The sequence below is a fragment of the Callithrix jacchus genome, chromosome 16 (assembly GCF_049354715.1).
Source record: "Callithrix jacchus isolate 240 chromosome 16, calJac240_pri, whole genome shotgun sequence".
NCBI lineage: Eukaryota > Metazoa > Chordata > Mammalia > Primates > Cebidae > Callithrix > Callithrix jacchus.
In genome coordinates this window covers 14837241-14856823 of record NC_133517.1, presented here as the reverse complement: position 1 = coordinate 14856823, position 19583 = coordinate 14837241, and the positions used below count along the sequence as shown (strand labels likewise).

The 19583-nt window shown below is 39.2% G+C and overlaps 2 protein-coding genes across 3 annotated transcripts in view; one reads left to right on the top strand and one right to left on the bottom strand.

Annotated features, from left to right (window-relative positions):
* Nucleotides 1–19583, top strand: part of NSMAF (neutral sphingomyelinase activation associated factor) — an 82019-nt gene that overhangs the window by 54942 nt on the left and 7494 nt on the right. For both annotated transcript variants that reach the window (XM_008982687.5, XM_078352505.1), the window contains 14 exons: nucleotides 46–175; nucleotides 2258–2329; nucleotides 4185–4293; nucleotides 7258–7434; nucleotides 8654–8733; nucleotides 9264–9354; nucleotides 9452–9515; nucleotides 10600–10651; nucleotides 10749–10869; nucleotides 11263–11394; nucleotides 12374–12416; nucleotides 12732–12895; nucleotides 14462–14570; nucleotides 15872–15930. In XM_008982687.5, the coding sequence (XP_008980935.3) occupies nucleotides 46–175; nucleotides 2258–2329; nucleotides 4185–4293; nucleotides 7258–7434; nucleotides 8654–8733; nucleotides 9264–9354; nucleotides 9452–9515; nucleotides 10600–10651; nucleotides 10749–10869; nucleotides 11263–11394; nucleotides 12374–12416; nucleotides 12732–12895; nucleotides 14462–14570; nucleotides 15872–15930 (1403 nt within the window). The remainder of the gene's footprint in view (nucleotides 1–45; nucleotides 176–2257; nucleotides 2330–4184; nucleotides 4294–7257; nucleotides 7435–8653; nucleotides 8734–9263; nucleotides 9355–9451; nucleotides 9516–10599; nucleotides 10652–10748; nucleotides 10870–11262; nucleotides 11395–12373; nucleotides 12417–12731; nucleotides 12896–14461; nucleotides 14571–15871; nucleotides 15931–19583) is intronic.
* On the bottom strand, nucleotides 18950–19340 carry LOC108588627 (large ribosomal subunit protein eL37-like). The gene has a single exon (XM_035277550.3). It carries the CDS (start codon nucleotides 19310–19312, stop codon nucleotides 19019–19021), a length of 294 nt encoding a protein of 97 aa, XP_035133441.2. The 5' UTR covers nucleotides 19313–19340; the 3' UTR covers nucleotides 18950–19018.

Sequence of the window (19583 nt, the reverse complement as noted above, 5' to 3'; positions counted from 1 at the left end):
TCAATTTCTGATTTTTCTTACTTTTGCTGAAAAACATATTTTCAGGTTCCAAAACATCTGTGAAAGGCTGCACATGGAATGCAAAGCAGAAATGGTGACACCTCTGGTCACAAATCCTGGACACGTGTGCATCACGGACACAAACCTGTACTTTCAGCCTCTCAATGGCTACCCGGTGCGTAGACCACAGGATCAGGTGGGGAGCTGCCCATGTTTAAGCTGCTTCCAGACCATGTTCTCACAATGCCAGGGTCCTCACTTTTTGATGAGGATCAAAAATCATGTCCCCACTCACTTTCTTCACCAGGAGCAGCTGTGTATTTTCCAAACACTGTATGTAATCTCGATGTGAAGTCTCCGCAGTTTGAGTTCTTCTGATCTGTTTTCAGTCATGTTGGGGGCACTTGCTCTCAGTGTGGTGAAAAGAAACCCTGTTTCTCTTGATTTTAGCAGTTGTCAGAGATTTAGACCTTTCTTCTAGGTGGCACTTGTGAGAGACCAGTGAAGTGTACTATGGTTAATAAGAAATGGATTTTTAAACATATTTTTTATATGTACATAGATGTTGGTATTTCTTGCTTCTACCTAATGATGAACAGCCTCAGTAGATCTGAATTTTTCCTGAAGGAACACCATGAGCAGGTTCTCCTAGCCAATACAGATGTGCATGTGGAGATCCTGCTGTCTGGCAGTCACGGGCTCTTGCTAGAATTTTGGAAACAATCTTCTCTTTCACAGTGACACTAGACTTACAAGACTAGAAAGTAAAGATAAACTTAGATTTCCATGCTAAAACATGTAAAAGATTTGTTGTTTATCTAGATCGGGCCACTTTTTAGCATGATCCATTAAAAGAACAGAAATCCTAACACACCCTAGTAGTGCTGTGGGGCCATTTGGCAGGGCCCCAGAATTAGGAGTGTTTTCCGCCGGAGAAAGTTCCACCTTGGAAATTCTGCAGGTTGATCATTACAGGGCACTAAAACATCTCAAACTCTGAGTGAAAGATTATGCTATAGCGATTCTATCCACTAGGTGGTGGTGGGGCTCACTTTCTTAGTTCTGTATTCACTGCATGCGGCTGGAGCAGCATTCTCGGGGAGTGTAATACATTGCCTTGGCTGCTAGCAGTGCTTGGGTCCGAAATTTTGAGAAAAAAATGTCTGTGTATCCTAGCTTCGCGATCCATGGTATGAGCCTTTACCTCTTCCCAATACTGGCCAGGATCCTTGACCAGTAGTTTCCAAGACCTAACTCCTGGCCTCCAGGGCAGTTTCACTGTTGGAGAGGGAGAGGCTGACCTCTGCACACCCATCATCCCTCCCACTTGGGAGGAGGACCACGGACGCATAGTTGTTAGCCAATCTCAGTGCCTTTTTAAACCTTTCTTTTTTTTTTTTTTTTTTTTTTTTTTTTTTTTTTTTGAGACGGCGTTTCGCTCTTGTTACCCAGGCTGGAGTGCAATGGCGTGATCTCGGCTCACCACAACCTCCGCCTCCTGGGTTCAGGCAATTCTCCTGCCTCAGCCTCCTGGGTAGCCAGGATAACAGGCACGCGCCACCATGCCCAGCTAATTTTTTTGTATTTTTAGTAGAGACAGGGTTTCACCATGTTGACCAGGATGGTCTTGATCTCGTGACCTCGTGACCCACCCGCCTCGGCCTCCCAAAGTACTGGGATTACAGGCGTGAGCCATCGGGCCCGGCCCTAAACCTCCTTTCTCTCTTACTGGTGTTTTATTAGAGAAAAGCAAGACAATTTTCTTCTTCATTAGCAAAGAAATAGTTTAGAGGCCTTGCTTTATACTTAAGTCATTTGTGAGCCTTAATACACTGTTAACTTTTAATGAGATAAAAGGATTTTTAAAAAGAGATGTGTGTCAGTAGTAAGCAAACTATTTGTCTAGAAAAAGATAGCAAGATTTCTGAGAAGTTATTTATGCCAGTTCTTTCACCCCACAATCTAACCTGAAAGATATCACCCCACCCAAGTAACCTGAAAGATACCTAAAAGATAGATGGTTGCATTATCATTTGGGGGGGTGCCACATGGGTGGAGGGAGACTTGCCCACAGTCACAGAGCTAGTGAAAGATGGCAGAGCAGAATGGGAAACCAGACATCACCTTGTCCCAAGATTTCCTTTGGTTCATTAGGAAGGTAAGATTTGGTGATTTTTCTCCCCCTTTCTGATACAAAAGAACAACTTTTAATTGTGTCAGAACAACAATGTTTGAGATTGTCTTTCTACTTTTAAAGAAACCTGTGGTCCAGATAACACTCCAAGACGTCCGCCGTATCTACAAAAGGAGGCACGGCCTGATGCCTCTGGTGAGTCCCTGGGAGGCCGTGCTGGGGGAGGATTGTCACACCTTCAGTGTAGCCAGCGGTTTATTGACAATACATACCTATGGGATGTCTGAAAGTGCAAGTACATTGTATTGTAAGCAAATAGACTCTGATTTTGCTGTTCTTTCTTTCTTTTTTTATTTAAATAAAGACAGGGTTTTACCACGTTGGTCAGGCAGGTCTTGAATTCCCGACCTCAGGTGATCCGCCCGCCTTGGACCCCAAAGTGTTTGGATTACAGGCATGAGCCACTTCGGCTGGCCTTTGCTGTTCTTTCTTTTGGAGAAGCTAGAAGTTTATAAAGGAATAACTCTTTCATATAGAGAAGAGGTGCTATATTGAAATATTTTTGGTTCCAAGAGCAAGAGGACTAGAGTGCCCTTGAGTTTCTCACTCCTGCTTTCTCAGGCTCAGGCTAGAATGATCTGTGCAAAACCAACCCTGTATCGTACTTGCCTCCAGCAGCTAAACTCGCAAGATACTGTAAAATTAATTCTTTAGTGGAACTAGTATATTCACAGCTAACTTACATTAATTCAACCTTTAGGCTTGCTGAGAGAGAGAAATAGACAAAATAACTGTTTAAGTCATGGAGGCAGGTCTTTCCGGCATTCCCTGAATGCGTGTATGTCTGTACTGAGGTATTTATGACACGCCTTACTTTGGTAACTAATCCCTACAGAAGGTGTGATTCCAAGGTTTGTTAATTTGACACCAGTAGAAATTCATTTTTTCTTTGTTGGAGATTAACCAGAACTTGGTGACATTACAAAAGCATTGTGGAGTTTTAACTCATTTTTGTGCTTTTAATTTGTGAAATTCAACTGTTTTGCTGCCTGTTTTACTTAAAAGGCCATTCCTCCATTTCCAGCACTAATAGCAGACCAGGGAAACAGATACTATTAAAAATCTCCTTTGAGTATAGAGCTGCAGTCAGAAAAAGAGAATAAAATAACACTGATTAAGTGCTTTCTGTGTGCCAAGCATATATATATATAATGTATATAATGTTTCATTTATCTGTCCTCATAATCCTTGTGAAAGTAGATAGTATTGCATTTTACAGATAAAGAAATTGAGCCTCCAGGGGCTAACTTCCTTAGCTTCCAGGTAGTACACGGTGGAAGCTGTATTTGAACCAAGGGCAGCTCTGGGCTTTCATCCTGGCTTTGTCTGTTCCTTTGCTAGCTCAGTCTTACCAACACTATCGTCACAAATCTCATAGGTTTTTGTAAGATAATTATAATGTATTAATTGAATGGCTAATTCAATTATCAGATTGTTAGGTCTGTGAAATTATAATTTATTAGCTGGGCATGGTGCACCTGAAGTGTCAGCTACTTGAGGGGCTGAAGGGGGAGGATCAGCTGAGCCTGAGTTCGAGGCAGATCAGGGAAACAGGTACTATTAAAGCTGTGGCACCCCGTTGCACTCCAGCCTGGGTGACAGAGCAGGACCTGGCCTCAAAAATATATATAATTTAACTTATAAAAGAAAGCTAAACATTTATATTGAAGAAGAGAAGACATGGATCAGCTAATTTTTAATTTCAACATAGTAAGTTCACAAAAGCTTTTATTAATGAAAATATTCAACACCCAAGGTGGTTTACTAAGTTTAGCTGAGATACTATGTTGTTCTCAGAACATTTCTAAACACAACATATATATGTATATATATCACTGAGTTAAATTTATAGATTGGAAATAGGAATATGAGATATAAAAATTAAAAACGCAAATGTTTAACTGAAAGCTTTTGTAATTATATACTTGTATTGGGATTGTAAGATGAATACAATGCTATTTATTTTATTCTTTTCTTTCTGAATTTACAGGGCTTGGAAGTGTTTTGCACAGAAGATGATCTGTGTTCCGACATCTACCTAAAGTTCTATGAACCTCAAGATAGAGATGATCTCTATTTTTATATTGCCACGTATCTAGGTGTGGTGCTCACCCTTCATGGTTTTCTTTTCTTTTCTTTCTTTCTTTTTTTTTTTTTTTGAGACTGAGTCTTACTTTGTCGCCCAGGCTTGAGTGCAGTGACACAATTTCAGCTCACTGCAATCTCTGCCTCCCAGGTTCACGTGGTTCTCATACGTCAGCCTCCCGAGTTGCTGGGACTATACACCATCATGCCCCACTAATTTTATTTGTATTTTTAATAGAGACGGGATTTCTGTTCACATGAAGGTAGACTCCTAAGGATCTGGGATAGGAAATAAGAAAAATATCATTTCTAGAATTGCCTCTTTGGGGTTCTAATTTCTTCTCATTAGTAACTGTAATTGCCAAAACAATATTTTTAAAACTCTGGGAAATATAAATTCATTTTGGTAACAGTTCATTCTGAATGTATCTTTTAAAAACTCTACATAAATATATTTAAATGCTCTTATGTTTTAACGTCCTCCACATTGAATGGATTTTGAAGAATCCACCCAAATATTTTTATGTTCAGTCAGGTCTTATATTAGTTTATGAAAGCCAAGACTCCGTTTTGCACTGTGAGGAAGTGAGTTATTCACACGTTTGTGATCGTTGATTGTGGTCATAACCACAAAGCTGAAAGACTGCAAAAGGAACATGTAAACCTTCTATGCTCAGTATACTGACTTTGGAGTGAAATTTGCTTTTAATTAATAATATTTCCTCAGTTCTTCATGGAAAAAGTGAATTTTCTCACCATTACGAGAAAAAATACTTGTATTTTTATTTTCAAGCCCAAAGTTTTTTTTAGTAAGTTGCAAGGCTAAATTAAATTATTCTAATTTACAAAGTTGCTAATTAACTAGAATGGAATTATCTTTAAAAATGGATTTCCGGCCAGGCATCATGGCTCATGATTGTAATCCCAGCACTTTGGAAGGCCAAGGCAGGAGAACCTCTTGAACCCAGGAGTTCGAGACCAGCATGGGCAACATGGCTTGACCTCAAGACTTTAAAAATTAGCTAGGCCTGGTGACATGTGCCTGTAGTTCCAGCTACTCAAAAGGCTGAAGTGGGAGGATTAGTCAAGCCTGGGAGGTCAAGGCTGAAGTGAGCCGTGGTGACACCACTGCAATTCAGCCTGGGTGACAGAGTGAGACCCTGTCTCAGAAAAAAACATGGATTTTGGGATTTCATTAATACCATCTTAATTGTGTTTGTTATTTTGGTGTAACACGAAAACATTTACGAAATATAGTAAAGTACATCTTCCCTTACAAATGAAATTTTTCTTCAAGGAGGAATAGTTGGCTTTCAATAGGGAATATATTTTATTTTAAAGTAGGTTTATATATAGCTAGTATTTTCTTCATACATTAAACTATTCAAGATAACTATGTATAAGTATAGCTTTAATACGTTTACTTTAATTTCCTGTCTCCTGATCTAATTTTTTGTTTTTTTTTTTTTAACTGTAATAAGATTACAATAAAAAGCTCAACTTTCATAGTGAGTCCTAAAATCTCAAGCCAAAAACTTTGCCAGGTTCTAAAATATCCATCTTCTAAGAAGCTGTCAGTTGTCACTGAGTTTATTCCTAAGATGGTTCATACTTTTTCTGAGGAGTTTCAAAAATAGAAAATGAGTGGAAAGTGTGTTTTGATTTTTGAAGTCCTTTCCTAGTTATCGATTAGAGAAGAAACTTGGTAAAAATAAATGAGAAGAAATATTAAGAGTTAAGATGCCGAATGCATCAGGAAGAGGTTGAAAGCAGAATTTTCTGAACAAAAGGGAGAATCCACTTGCAGGACAGTTAATTCATTCCACACTCTGAGAGGGAAGTTCTCATTGCTGCATTATCTCAGATCTCATTCTTCCTGAGGTGTTTCGGGGGACAGGCCTCATTCTTTCAGCTTGAGAATGGGTGTCCCTGCCCAATGCCTGTTTGCTTCTTTAACCATTTCTCTTCTCTTCCTTAGTCCTCACTTGCATAAATAACAGGTAGTCATTGACCAGTTAGCAGTAGTACATCTCTTCCATGCCCAAAAGAAAACAAAAAGATTGATTTAATTTCATAAATCATAAGAGAAGTGAGCTTTCATAGATGGCCATGGAGACCCAGCACATTTGGAAGGATTCTTTGTTATTGTGTAGATGTTACTTATTAATGTGTAATATTTATATACTTTCTCTACACTTTCATATTTGTTTAGATTATATCCTATTGTGGAGGGTAGGGTAATAGCTCAATGTATTTAGTAATTTCCCCTCCTTGATCTTGGAGCTATTCATGCTTGGCTGAACAATTACTTTATGAAAAAATCAGCAGCCTACTTTTCTTGTCCTTTTTTTTTGTTGAGACAGAGTCTTGCTCTGTCATCAGGCACTTCTTTTTTTTTTTCTGTTTTGTTTTTTTTTTTGTTTTTTGAGACAGAGTCTCACTCTGTCATCAGGCACCAGGCTGGAGTGCAGTGGCGTGATGTCGGTTCACAGCAACCTCCGCCTCCCGGGTTCAAGCAATTCTCCTGCCTCAGCCTCCCAAGTAGCTGGGACTACAGGCGTGCACAGCCACGTCCAGCTAATTTTTGTATTTTTTGGTTGAGACGGAGTTTCACCATTGGCCAGGATGGTTTTGATTTCTTGACTTTGTGATCTGCCTTTCTCGGCCTCCCAAAGTGCTGGGATTACAGGCGTGAGCCACTGTGCCCAGCTCCTTTTTTTTTTTTCTTTCTTTCTTTTAATAGATACGAGGTTTCACCGTGTTGGTCACGATGGTCTCGATCTCTTGACCTTGTGATCTGCCCGCCTAGGCCTCCCAAAGTGCTGGGATCACAGGCGTGAGCCACCGCGCCCGGCCTTCTTTTTCTTCCAATGTATTTTTCCAGAATGCACAGGAAAGGTCTACACATTAAGCCCCTAGCTTTTGCATACTAAGTTTTCGAAGGTGAGTGGCAGACCTCGTGGGTCCTCTTCCCCCAGAGCACCACGTGGCGGAGCACACTGCTGAGAGCTACATGCTGCAGTGGCAGCGCGGACACCTTTCCAACTACCAGTACCTCCTTCACCTCAACAACCTGGCCGACCGCAGCTGCAACGACCTCTCCCAGTACCCAGTGTTTCCGTGGATAATACATGATTATTCCAGCTCAGAACTAGGTAACTGCCACCTGTGGAATTCTGACCAAGCTGAGTGGGAAGTGGTCATCTGTATTGTTTTTAAAGGAGATAATAAATTCTATTTTATAATCATGATGTGATACGTGAACAAATGACAACTCTTTTCAGTTGTATTGCTAAGGATTGCCAATTTCCATTCCAAGATGCTATGTAAGTGTCATAAGTGTTTTATGTGTGTTTTTTCCACCATACTTCTTGAAGGACACACATGGAAAAAAATGGGCATAATTTTAATTCAGGGTTATCATTATTATCTATAAGTACCATGTTTTGAAATATTTGCTTCTCACTTTGAAAATTATCATTCACCTTATTATATTATTTTTTAAAAAATCACATTAAAAACTGATTGTTTGCCGGGCGCGGTGGCTCACGCCTGTAGTCCCAGCACTTTGAGAGGCCAAGGGGGTGAATGACCTGAGGTCAGGAGTTCGAGACCAGCCTGGCCAACGTGGAGAAACGCAGTCTCTAAACAAAACTAAAACAAAAATGAAAAATAAAAAACTGATTGTTCATTATAGAACACTTGGAAAGTCCTGAAATAATCAAAGACGGAAATAAAAATCGTTCATAATGATGTTATGGAGCTATAACCATTTTACCTTCGTGGCATATCGCCTCTTCTCTTGCTCCCTCAGATTATTTTAAGAAAAATTGTATTGTAACTTTATTTTGTAATATTTAAAAGTTATATATTGTGAATAGGTAGTTCCTTTTGACATGTTACCTTGAACCTTTGTACTTGAAAGGGATAATAGATTTTCTAGAAATATGAGAATTTATTTCTCTGAAAATATTTAGGGGCCTAAATATTTAGGCTAATATTGCAGAATAATAATATTCACTAGAATTCAAGCGTAGAAAGTAAATCTTGGTAGAAGAATAATAGCTTTTAAAATTTGTTTTTTATTTTTTTTAATTGGAATATATTTTTTTTTAATCAGAAACTTTAAAAAAAAATTAACGTTCAGGAATTCTCAAATTAGAGATCCTGTTCTTAAGTGGTTATGGCTAACTTAAAACTCAGAAAGTTCTAGCCTTAACATCTATGTACATAAGTAAAAAAAATGTAACTCTCATGGATCTGTCTCAATTTTTAAAAAACTATTTTGTGACGTAAATGTGTATATTTGAATTAATTCAGGAGGACAATGGTACTAAGTATAAGCTGAAATTATTTATTGATTTGTGTTTATAGATTTCTCAAATCCAGGAACCTTCCGGGATCTTAGTAAGCCAGTGGGGGCCCTAAATAAGGAACGGCTGGAGAGACTGCTGGTATGTGGACTTACAGATTCTTGGTTTCTAAGCAACACCAGGAGTCACAGCCTGTGTTTTTACGGAAGGAAACTCGTTTCTCCAAGGCCTACGAGAATTACACCGGGAGTGACTCAGTGACTCTACATAGAGTTTTTTTCTTGCTTTTCTCCTGACCATGAATTTAGCTGCTCACCATTTACATTCCTTGTCTAGTTTTGGAAGGAGGAGGGCGACCTGTTTACAGGTTCACTGAATTATTTTCACGAAGGCGTTCTTTGGTAAATTGCATAAGAGATGCATAAAATCAGTTCTATTTAATCTAAGGCCAAATTTTGTTACCATTAAGCCAAGGAAACCAAAATACTTGTCTCAGGAATGCTATTTAGTCACAGATTTTCATTCTCTTTTATCTTCTCCTTTTCTTATCTAAGAGAGAAAGTAAGGAATATGGTGTATCCACATTATGATTTCTTTTAGGCTTTTACCGCTTGTCAGTTATTATTTCATAACGAACACTTAGCACTATTTTTGTTTTTTCTGTATTCTAGACACGCTACCAGGAAATGCATGAACCAAAGTTCATGTATGGGAGTCACTATTCTTCCCCGGGTTATGTGCTTTTTTATCTTGTGAGGATTGGTAAGATTCTTTATCATTACCCCCAATTAAAGTTTATTTCACAATATTCTTCAATGATTCTGTGATCTGACTTACCTCTGACTTTTTTTCCCTCTAGCACCAGAGTATATGCTGTGCCTGCAGAATGGAAGATTTGATAATGCAGATAGAATGTTCAACAGGTTTGATACAAATGTTGCTTATCGTTTTTTTTTGTTTTTTGTTTTTTATAACTTAAGACAGGGTTTCACCATGTTGACCAGGCTGGTCTTGGACTCCTGACCTCAGGTGATCCACCGCCTCGGCCTCCCAAAGGGCTGAGATTACAGGTGTGAGCCACCATGCCCAGCCTGCTTATCGTTTTTAACACTTTCTGATTGTATATGTACAACATACTGTTTCAAAGCACTAGATATAATGAAAAATTTAAAGAAATGTAAAAAAATCACTAATTGTTATTATCTATTCCTCTTGGGCTGTTTCTAGACATGTATGTGTGTGTAAATATGAGAACATATTTTAAGTACAGCTTTTTGTCCTGCCTTTTATAGCCTAGTATTAAATATTAAAGTTTTTCCCATATTGTTAGGTATTCTTCAAAACAGTGATTTTTTTTTTTAAATTATTTTTATCACATTCTAACATACACCATAATTTATTTCAACTTCTTTTCTCTATTGTTGGGCGTTTAGATTGTTTCCGACACTTTATTATTCTTAATAAATTTGCTGTGAATTAAATGCAGCTCCCTGGGTGTATTTAAATGACTTTATTTTTTTTTAATTATAAAAGTAATATTCTCTTACCAAAAAAATCAGAAATACAAAGAAGGAAATAAGTTTACTTGGTATCCCACCACACTGAGATAATAATTGTTGTTAATTTTTTGGTCTGTCCTTCCCATCTCTTTTGAATCCTACACGTATCTAATAATAATTCCTTTTACAATGAGCCATTCAGATAGTTGTGCTAATCTTTCAGTGTGTAGGCACCCGCCTCCATTTGGCCCTTGGATGAGGCAGTGGCTATAGCGTGGCTAATGGGCTGGACATGGACTCCATGCTCACTCCCACCGTGTGACCCTAGAGAAGTTACAGAAACTCTCTGGGTCCCAGTGTTCCTTTCTGTTAAAGTGGCACACTCAGAGGGATGATGAGAACTATGAGTGAATGACAGACAGTGTAGAACAACCCCCAAGTGCAAAGGAAATACTGCTATTGCTATTTCCATAGCTGAAAAGATGGTGAATTTTTCTTTCATATGTAGTATTGCAGAGACTTGGAAAAACTGTCTGGATGGCGCAACGGATTTTAAAGAGGTAAGCAGTTAATAAAGCTAATGATTAGCTGGACTTGCGTTTCTAACTGCTTTAAAACATGTTTGTTGTTCTTTTTTTTTTTCTCTGAAACTTTCAGTTAATTCCAGAATTCTATGGTGATGATGTGAGCTTTCTAGTCAATAGTCTGAAGTTGGATTTGGGAAAGAGACAAGGAGGACAGATGGTTGACGATGTGGAACTTCCCCCTTGGGCCTCAAGTGAGTCCCCCCTGGAGGTGTTGTATTATAGACACTCATTACTAAGTAGTGCAATTTCAGTATCAACAATTATTTTATTGCTTAGATTTTAAAAAATCACAATATAATTCTCTATCTAAATGAGGCAATATGAGTCCTATTCCATATCAGAAGTAGTCTATGAGTCTGTGATGTAAAAACATCCATATGTATTTGAGAGACCTTCATGTGAAAATTATTCTTGCCACTTTTCCCCCCAAAATACTTACATTTCATATGATAGAAAATAAGTCTTATTAAGAAATATGACCCTCTTGCCAGTTCTAGAAGCTTTATCTACTTGTGGATAGTCAAAAGAAATGGGAGGAAAAAAATGAAGACTCCATGAGTTTTTGATTGAGTCTAATCTAATAGGTCCCGAGGATTTTCTCCAGAAGAGCAAAGACGCGTTGGAAAGCAGTTATGTGTCTGAACACCTCCACGAGTGGATTGATCTAATATTTGGCTACAAGCAGAAAGGGAGTGATGCGGTTGGGGCCCATAATGGTATGTGATATTCACTGAAATTTTATTTAGCCTCGGGTGAATATTTAGCATTGTTCATTTGCATTGGAAAATGAAAGCAAACAATACAACAACAACAAAAAAGAGGCCAGAGCAGTTAGGCTTATTTCTTCAGCGGAAGCCTGTTCTGTCACAGCACAGTGCCCACTGGCTCTGTGACCCTGAATTAGATATTGAGTGACTGATGAGGAGGGAGGACATTTGCCCAAGTAACACCCACCTCATCATGGCCCCAAGAAGTCTTTTTAATAACGTCTTTTAATTTTAGCGTATACTCTCCATCCCATTCAGTAATTTCAATAAAACTCTATGATAGTATAATAGAACAGTGGCCTCAATTCCTATGAAAGACCCAGAGTTTCATTTTTTGTTTATTTTTGATACAAAGTCTTGCTTTGTCACCCAGGCTGGAGTGCAAATGGTGCAGTCTTGGCCCGCTGCAACCTCTGGCTCCTGGGTTCAAGTAATCCTCCTGCCTCAGCCTTCCAAGAAGCTGCCTGAGTTTTAAAAATTTAACAGAAAGAAAACAGCAGCAATATACCTTCTCTTCAGTTTCAGTGCTTATTTTCTTCCACGTCTCTCATGTGTGTTTTCTTTTTTAAATAAACAAATTCACATATAATTCACTTCTCTCATGTCATAACAAGGAGCTGTAGCTGGAAATTCAAATCTAGTTTTTTACATGGAAATTCAGTTATATTAATTCTGTAAGTCATGCTTCCTCTCAGGAGAAAATGTTGACTGAAATAACAGGTCCTCTACCTGACAATGAGATTTTTGTTCACCTGAAAGTAATATTGAGGTTAGTATTTACTGAAGTCGGATATTAGTCTGTTTTGTGAAGTGAATAGTAATTTCTTTGAACATGAGTTTTAAGTCGTGGCCTTGTTTAAGTTCTGAACAGGTGTGTATTATATTGACACAGTACATCTTTCAATAGTGTTTTGTATGTCTTTTTCAGTATTTCATCCCCTGACTTACGAAGGAGGTGTAGACTTGACCAGGTACTTATATGTCAGTAAGGAGTTTCTGCTTGTTCTAAGTAATGTAAGTTGTGCCTTTATCTAAATTATTAAGATAGTTATTTGAATGTTAAGGTATGGAAATTTTAAACTGAATTCTGTCTTGCTTTCATTGTTGTGTTCCTGAGCTTCAGAAAATACTCTAAAGGTCTATGGCAAGGTGTACACAACCCTGGCACATCGTGGCTCTCATTATTTGAGGGTTATCCCTCCTACTGATCAGTATTATTTGACATGTGTGCTTTCAAGTAGCTCGAACCTAGTGGTTCAATACATTATTTGTGTTCTGTCCCAAAGCATCCAGGATCCTGATGAGAAGGTAGCCATGCTTACGCAAATCCTGGAATTTGGTCAGACACCAAAGCAACTATTTGTGACACCACATCCTCGAAGGATCACCCCGAAGTTTAAAAGTTGGTCCCAGACCTCCAGTTATAATGCTTCTATGGCAGATTCCCCAGGTAAATTTTGTAAAGAGAATAAACATGAGCACCTTTTGTTTCTCTTCCATGATTAGCTGTTTCTGAAGATTCTGAAGAGGAGATAAGACATGTATGTTGTGCTACTTAGAGATCATTGTGTTCTCCTGCCTTATTGCAGTTCTTCTGAAAACAAATACCTGTTTTTGCTGATGTTGTTTATTTTCAGCTATAGACTTTAAGGGAAATCAAATCACTTTTATTTTCTGGCAATTGAATATGAGTGAAATTTGGCCATATATGTTTTGATGTGGTTCTCTTTCTTTTCTGTGGTTTTCAAGCTGGTGTTTGATCCTTGACTATTTACCTTTTCATGCTTACGGTCCTGGCCGTCCAGTATTCTTCCCAGTCACTGTCAGCCCTGCTGTCTCTGAGAAGTGACTTTCTCTGGCCCGAATTATGCTCTTCCATATCCATATACAGATCTTGAATTCAAAGTGCTATCTTTTCTTCATTGGCTTTCAGTTTCTTTTTTTTTTTTAATTTTTAAAATTTTTTAAAGATGGGGTTTCACCATGATGGCCAGGCTGGTCTTGAACTCCTGACCTCAGGTGATCCACCCACCTTGGCCTCCCAAAGTGCTGGGATTACAGGCATAAGCCACCGGGCTTTCACTTTCTTATTTAACTTTGGACAAACGTTTACAGGGTATCTGTTCTGCGCTGGGCAGATGGTTGGCACTAAAATAAACTTGACCCAGTTCTTTCATCTAATATTTGGAAAGGTGGTAAAGAATATTCACCTTTTTCCAGTTACCCATCTTTTACCTTTTACATAAGACAACTTCAAACCTACAAGCTTCCAGAAGAAGGCCGACACTCTGTGGAGCCTTGAGAGCAAAATCACTTTTTATCTCCAGTCCTCCTCTGTTCCAAGCACATCCAGACTTATTAGGCATACACAGCTGAGCAGTGTCTCAAGCATGGAGAAATAGCTTCCTGGAGTTACGTGGCCCAGGGGTAGCTTCTTTAAGAGAGAATGCTCTAGAGGGTTAAGTCATAAAGATCACAGGATTATCTTGTGATGCCTTTCCAAACTGTGCTCTGCTTAGTCACCAGGCCATAACCACTGCCATGTGATTGCTTTAAGAGGTTAATTGTTTCTGCCCTTCTTAAAGCAGAAGTAAAAGGATTACTTCTGCCAGAAGCTCCTGCAGTAATTGATTTCATCTCTGCTTTCCCCACCTCAAACCAAAGCAAAACTGCAGCATTCTTAGGCAACTGTCAGGTTTTTGAAAGAATGTTGACAAGGAAATGATGACTCAGTCTTGTATTTCCTGAAATTCATAAGTTAGCTGCCAAGTGAAAATTTTGCAAACATTTCTAAAAGCATAAAAAGACTCCAGTATTATTCAAAGATACTTTTTATCTTTCTCTGTACAATGTTTTCCTTGACTAACACGGAACCGTCTTAACAGGTTCATTTCAAAGCAGTTATATTGTGATAGGGTGTTTCATTTCTTAGTTGCTTGATTTTAATAGAAAATATCGTGAATCTGATGCTGTAGTCTGTTAGTAACTTAGAGGACTTAGCAAAACTTTAATGTAGTCTCTCCAGGTGAAGAGTCTTTTGAAGACTTGACTGAAGAAAGCAAAACACTCGCCTGGGATAGCATCGCCAAACTGCAGTTACACGAGCAATATAAAATCCACAAAGAGTAAGCATGTCTCTGCTTCTTCTCAGCAGCTGATAGACCTCGCAAAAGTTAGGATCTTGGCATGGGATTGAACTGTTTTAAGTTGAGTCAGAGGGAAAATTCCCTTTCAATGTTGTCTTGATTTTTTAAAAATCTCCCCAAAATGTTTATAGCGATCTCCACCTGAGGTGGATGTAGTCAGGGAAAGTTTGGCACAAAATGATTTCTGGTGGCTCCCTTGCTGTCATTTCTGCAGTCTGTGGTTTCACAGTACAAGATGTGGTCTGTAGAGAGCAGCCATTTTTGTCCCTCTCAAATTGGAGTACACAGCTCCTTGAATCTTCGTTGGGAGAAGTGTGATATATACTCCACAAGTGTTGAATTTATACATAATGTGCCTTTATACAAAAGGCACCTTAAAAAAATTAGCTCTCTGAGAGAGAGAGAGAGAGAGAACATTGCAAAGTTTACATGAATATTAAAAAAAACCTATAACAATAACTATACTTCTAAGAAATTGGGCTTGCTGTTGGACCCAGAGGCGATATGTGTGTTCTCTGCTCTCTGTCATTAAGGATCGTCATGTTCTCTGGTAGAAGGGCTTGAGAAGCACTGACCTAGCTTGTTCATCCTGCTACAGAGAGGAAACCCAGGCCCAGACAGTAGGCCCCTGCCCCGTTCCATGACCACAGACAGCCGCTTTGGCATATTGGTCATGGGGAGAACTGGGCCCGATGCTCTGCATTAGATGGATGGCTTCACATCACAGTCCGGCCTCCTGAAGAAAAACAAGGAGTTCTGGCTGATTCATGATGACAGTGGCTGTTTTTTCTCAACTCCTCTAAATGGCACATAGGAAAGGACCTTGTAATCCAAGGTCGTGAAGAACAAACGATCCTTTAAGAGGACAGGTTGGAAACAATTTTCTCATCATTGAACGGTCACTGAGTAAATGAGGTTCAGTAATGAGCAAGTGAAGAGACTATGAAGAAGAGTTTGTCATTTTGGTGATGATCAAATGAGGGGAATTAGAAGGAAAAGTTTTCCAATTGCCAGAAATTGTCAGGAGTATGTGAAGCATTGCATGTGGCACATAGGGAAGCAAAGAGTGGGGCTGTTTTCTAGCCATAGGTGTTGCCAGAACATTGGAAGGTGCCAAGCGGTGATTTGGTAATGGCAGGTTTATGCTGGGACAGATCCGGCAGACATGCTGTGAAGAAAAAAGTGAAGGAACCTTGGTAAAATTAAATCAAGGACATGAAACAAAGAGGGTGTCCTAACACATGATGAGTAGTAATTTGTTAAACTTTGTTTCTGAGCAGGGCAGTTACAGGAATCACGGTCTCTCGCAATGGATCTTCAGTCTTCACAACATCCCAAGGTCAGTGTTCCTCCCTGAGAGGCGGCTTAACCGGAATCCTAGAATGTGAGTCTTTAGCTCGTGGTCAAGGACTGCATTTGCATGTGCTGCCTCCACATAAAATCAACTTAGAGCAGTTTCTTTGTGGTATATTATATAGAGTTTCATTGTAATTTGCCAAAAATAATGATGAACATCTTTCTGTTGCTGATAAGGTTTCCCAGAGTTGAGGGTATAGGACAGAAACAGCCTCCCTTCCACACCCTTGCTTGGTCGGCCTTCCTGCCTGCCATGAGAGGGTGCCCTGTCCACTTGCTGGGACTGGCCACGAGTAGCAAGTGCTGTGTCAGAAATTGGCGCGTGCCTGTCAGCACACAGAGATGCAGTTTTGCTGGTACGGTTTTCGGTTTTGTCATTCAGTCTATACTTATGGCTGTTTGCCGTAGGATTTAACTCAACATCAAATTCATATATTATTTCGTATGCTTATACATTGTCACAATTATAAAAGCCCTTGCAGTGTGTCAGTGATGCGACTTATAGCTATAAAGCAGAAAGCATCCCTTACTATGTACACCACTGTTCTCTCCCTGGTAGTTTGCATTACGTATTATTGATTAAAGTATGTCTTGGCCTCGTCGTGTTGAGAACTGTGTTGGCGCTCCAGAAGGTGCAGAGGTGAAGGGGTAGCGTCTTTGCTTCCTGCTTCCGTGAGAAGACAATTCGTTCTGACAAAGTTTGTAACTTTTTCAAGTAAGGCTATTCGCTCTTCAGTCTTTATCACAGGAAATTTTATTTTTCTTTCATTAAGACAACATGCTATCCAACTAAACACTTCTAGGAAAATCGGGATTACTACTCTCAGATGCTCTTATCATTGTTTATCATCTGTAGCATTTCATTCTTTTCTTTTTCTAATACTGTGTTGGATTGTATATAAAAGAATTTTCTGCAAAGAATAGAAGTGATTCTACACAGTAGATCAAAATGAAGTTCATGTGCAGTTCCCAAACTGGGCCACACCGGGGTCACCAAGGCAATTCTCTGAAAGAATTCTCTGTATTTTGCCAGGATTTCTACTTACAGAGTTTGCCAATATTATAGCCTCAGACAAAATAAGCAAAACCCGTGTTCTTAGTGGGATTTGTCTGCCATGGTTTGTTAAATCCTTCTGCCCATCGTACTTGTATGACCTTGTGAACCATGAATTTTATGAGCATTGTGGCTTCACACCTCTGCGGCTTTAAGTATTATGTCACTTTTCTGGATTTTCCCAATAAAGGAGAGAGAGGTTTTGTTTGTTTGGTTGGGTTTTTTTTGTTTGTTTGTTTTTTTAAGACAGTCTTGCGGTGTTGCCCAGGCTGCAGTGCAATGGTCTGATCTCAGCTCACCACAACCTCTGCCTCCCGGGTTCAAGCAATTCTCCAACCTCAGACTCCCAAGCAGCTGGGATTACAGGCACCCACCTTCATGCCTGGCTAGTTTTTGTATTTTTGTAGAGATGAGGTTTCACCATGTTGATGAGGTTGATCTTGAACTCCTGACCTCAGGTGATTCACCCATTTCAGCCCCCAAAGTGCTAGGATTACAGGCATGAACCACTGCTCCCGGCTACGAGAGTTTAAAAATAAAGTCAAAAGCTTTTGTTTTTTTCTGTTAGTTTCTTCTCACATTTAGATTTTCATAATTCATATTACTGATTTATGAATCTCCTGATGGTCACCCCTAAGTTACATATCTTCCTCTAGTATACAGTGTGTTTAGGTATGTGGGTATGCACAGAACCCACCACTTACGAGCTTAGCTTTTCCTGTAGTCTTTAACGTGATCACCTCTAGTACGGGCGATCTGTGATTTCAAAAAAAACGTCTTTTTTTTTCTTTTATTATTTTCTTTTTAAATGTTTTTGGTTCCCTGAGAAATGAACCCAGGCTGCTGCAGTGAGAGCACCAAATCCCAACCAGTAGACATCAAGGAGAGAAAAACACCCTTCCTTATACACGCGACTGGCTTATGTTTCTTTTTGTAGGATGCCCCAAATTAATAATCTGAAACAGATTTTGTGGTGAATGCTTGGAATTGCCTAAAAGAATCAAAAGCAAGTTTGGGAAGACTATCAGATCTAATTATACTGCTCGGGGAAAAGCTCAAATGATACCATGTCCATTCTTCTGTTTTCGTTTTCAAATTAAAAGAGTGTCTTATTAAGGCTCATGTTTATTAATTGTCAGGAATTCTGTGTGTTGGGGTTGCAAAAATTGGGTTGAATTAGTAAGTTATACTGTGCAGAGAAAATTATTTAAAGTTTCTTCTGACATGTTTTATATGTTAGAAAGTAGATTGTTACATATCTCAAATATAGGATGTTTGAAGCACATTAGAGCCTTGTAATTTGTGACTTTTGGTTTTTAAGAAGTTGTTTTGAGGCTGGGCGCAATTGCTCACACCTGTAATCCCAGCCTTTTGGGAAGCTGGCGGATGGATCACTTGAGGCCAGGAGTTCGAGACCAACCTGGCCAACATTGTGAAACTCAGTCTCTGCTAAAAATACAGAAATTAGCCAGGTATGGTACACGCACCATAAATTCCAGCTACTCGGGAGGCCGAGGCACAAGGATTGCTTGAATTCAGAAGGTGGAATTTGCAGTGAGCCAAGATCACATCACTGTACTCCAGGCTGTGCAACAGAGCAACTCTCTCTCTCTCTCTCACACACACACACACACACAATTTAAGGTTTCTGTTACACAAGAAAATTAAATGCTTGGACTTTTAATTTCTACTTTATTATTATTTAGAAAGTCAGTGGTCCCCTTCTATAACTAACGTTCAGTGTAAGGGTATCACACTATAATTGGGCAGTGTGTTTAAAGTAAACATTGCCAAGGTATTTTTCTTATTTAGTATTTAAATTACTGTTTCTGTATTACTATTAAAATTGCCATTTCCTCCCTGTAACTTTCTGCATTTATCAGCTTTGACATTTCTGCATATAGTCTTACTGAAATGTCAAGAGTAGATCTACCATGTCTGTGCTGGATTTTTATTTTTTTATTTTTTTTATTTTTAAAACCAGAATATTTATTGCATGACTAAATCGGTGAAATTCTTAAGATGAACTGGTTGCTGCAACAGCTGCCCTCTTGGGTTTAGGTGTTGTTCCTTCACGGAATCCATGCCTGAATCTGCGGTATACAATTTTTAGATGCCTCATTCGACCAGTCCCGGTAGTATTTCGTCTTTTAGCCTTGGCACTCCAGTTATACTTTCTCTTGCGCTTGGCGGGGTAGCCACATTTGCCGCAGGTCGACTTCTGAAGGTGGTAGGCCTTAGAGCCGCAGCGGCGGCACAACGTGTGCGTCTTATTACGACGCTTCCCAAACGATGACATTCCCTTCGTCATCCTGCTTCTGCGACCGGGACCAGAAAGCTGTGCTGGATTTTTAAATTGATTTCTTTGTCATGGAGTACAGGTCATAGAATCTTAATGTTGGATTTGGCCACAGATTATCTAGCCATGTTTACATTTGGTTTTTCCACAAGATTATACTTTGGAGTATAAAGTATACTGTTGGCCACAGAAACAAGAAGGGCAGCTGTTTTTTTGACACCTGTAATGGTTAGGAAATCTTTTTTTTTTTTTTTTTAAGAGATGGAGTCTCACTCTGTCGCCC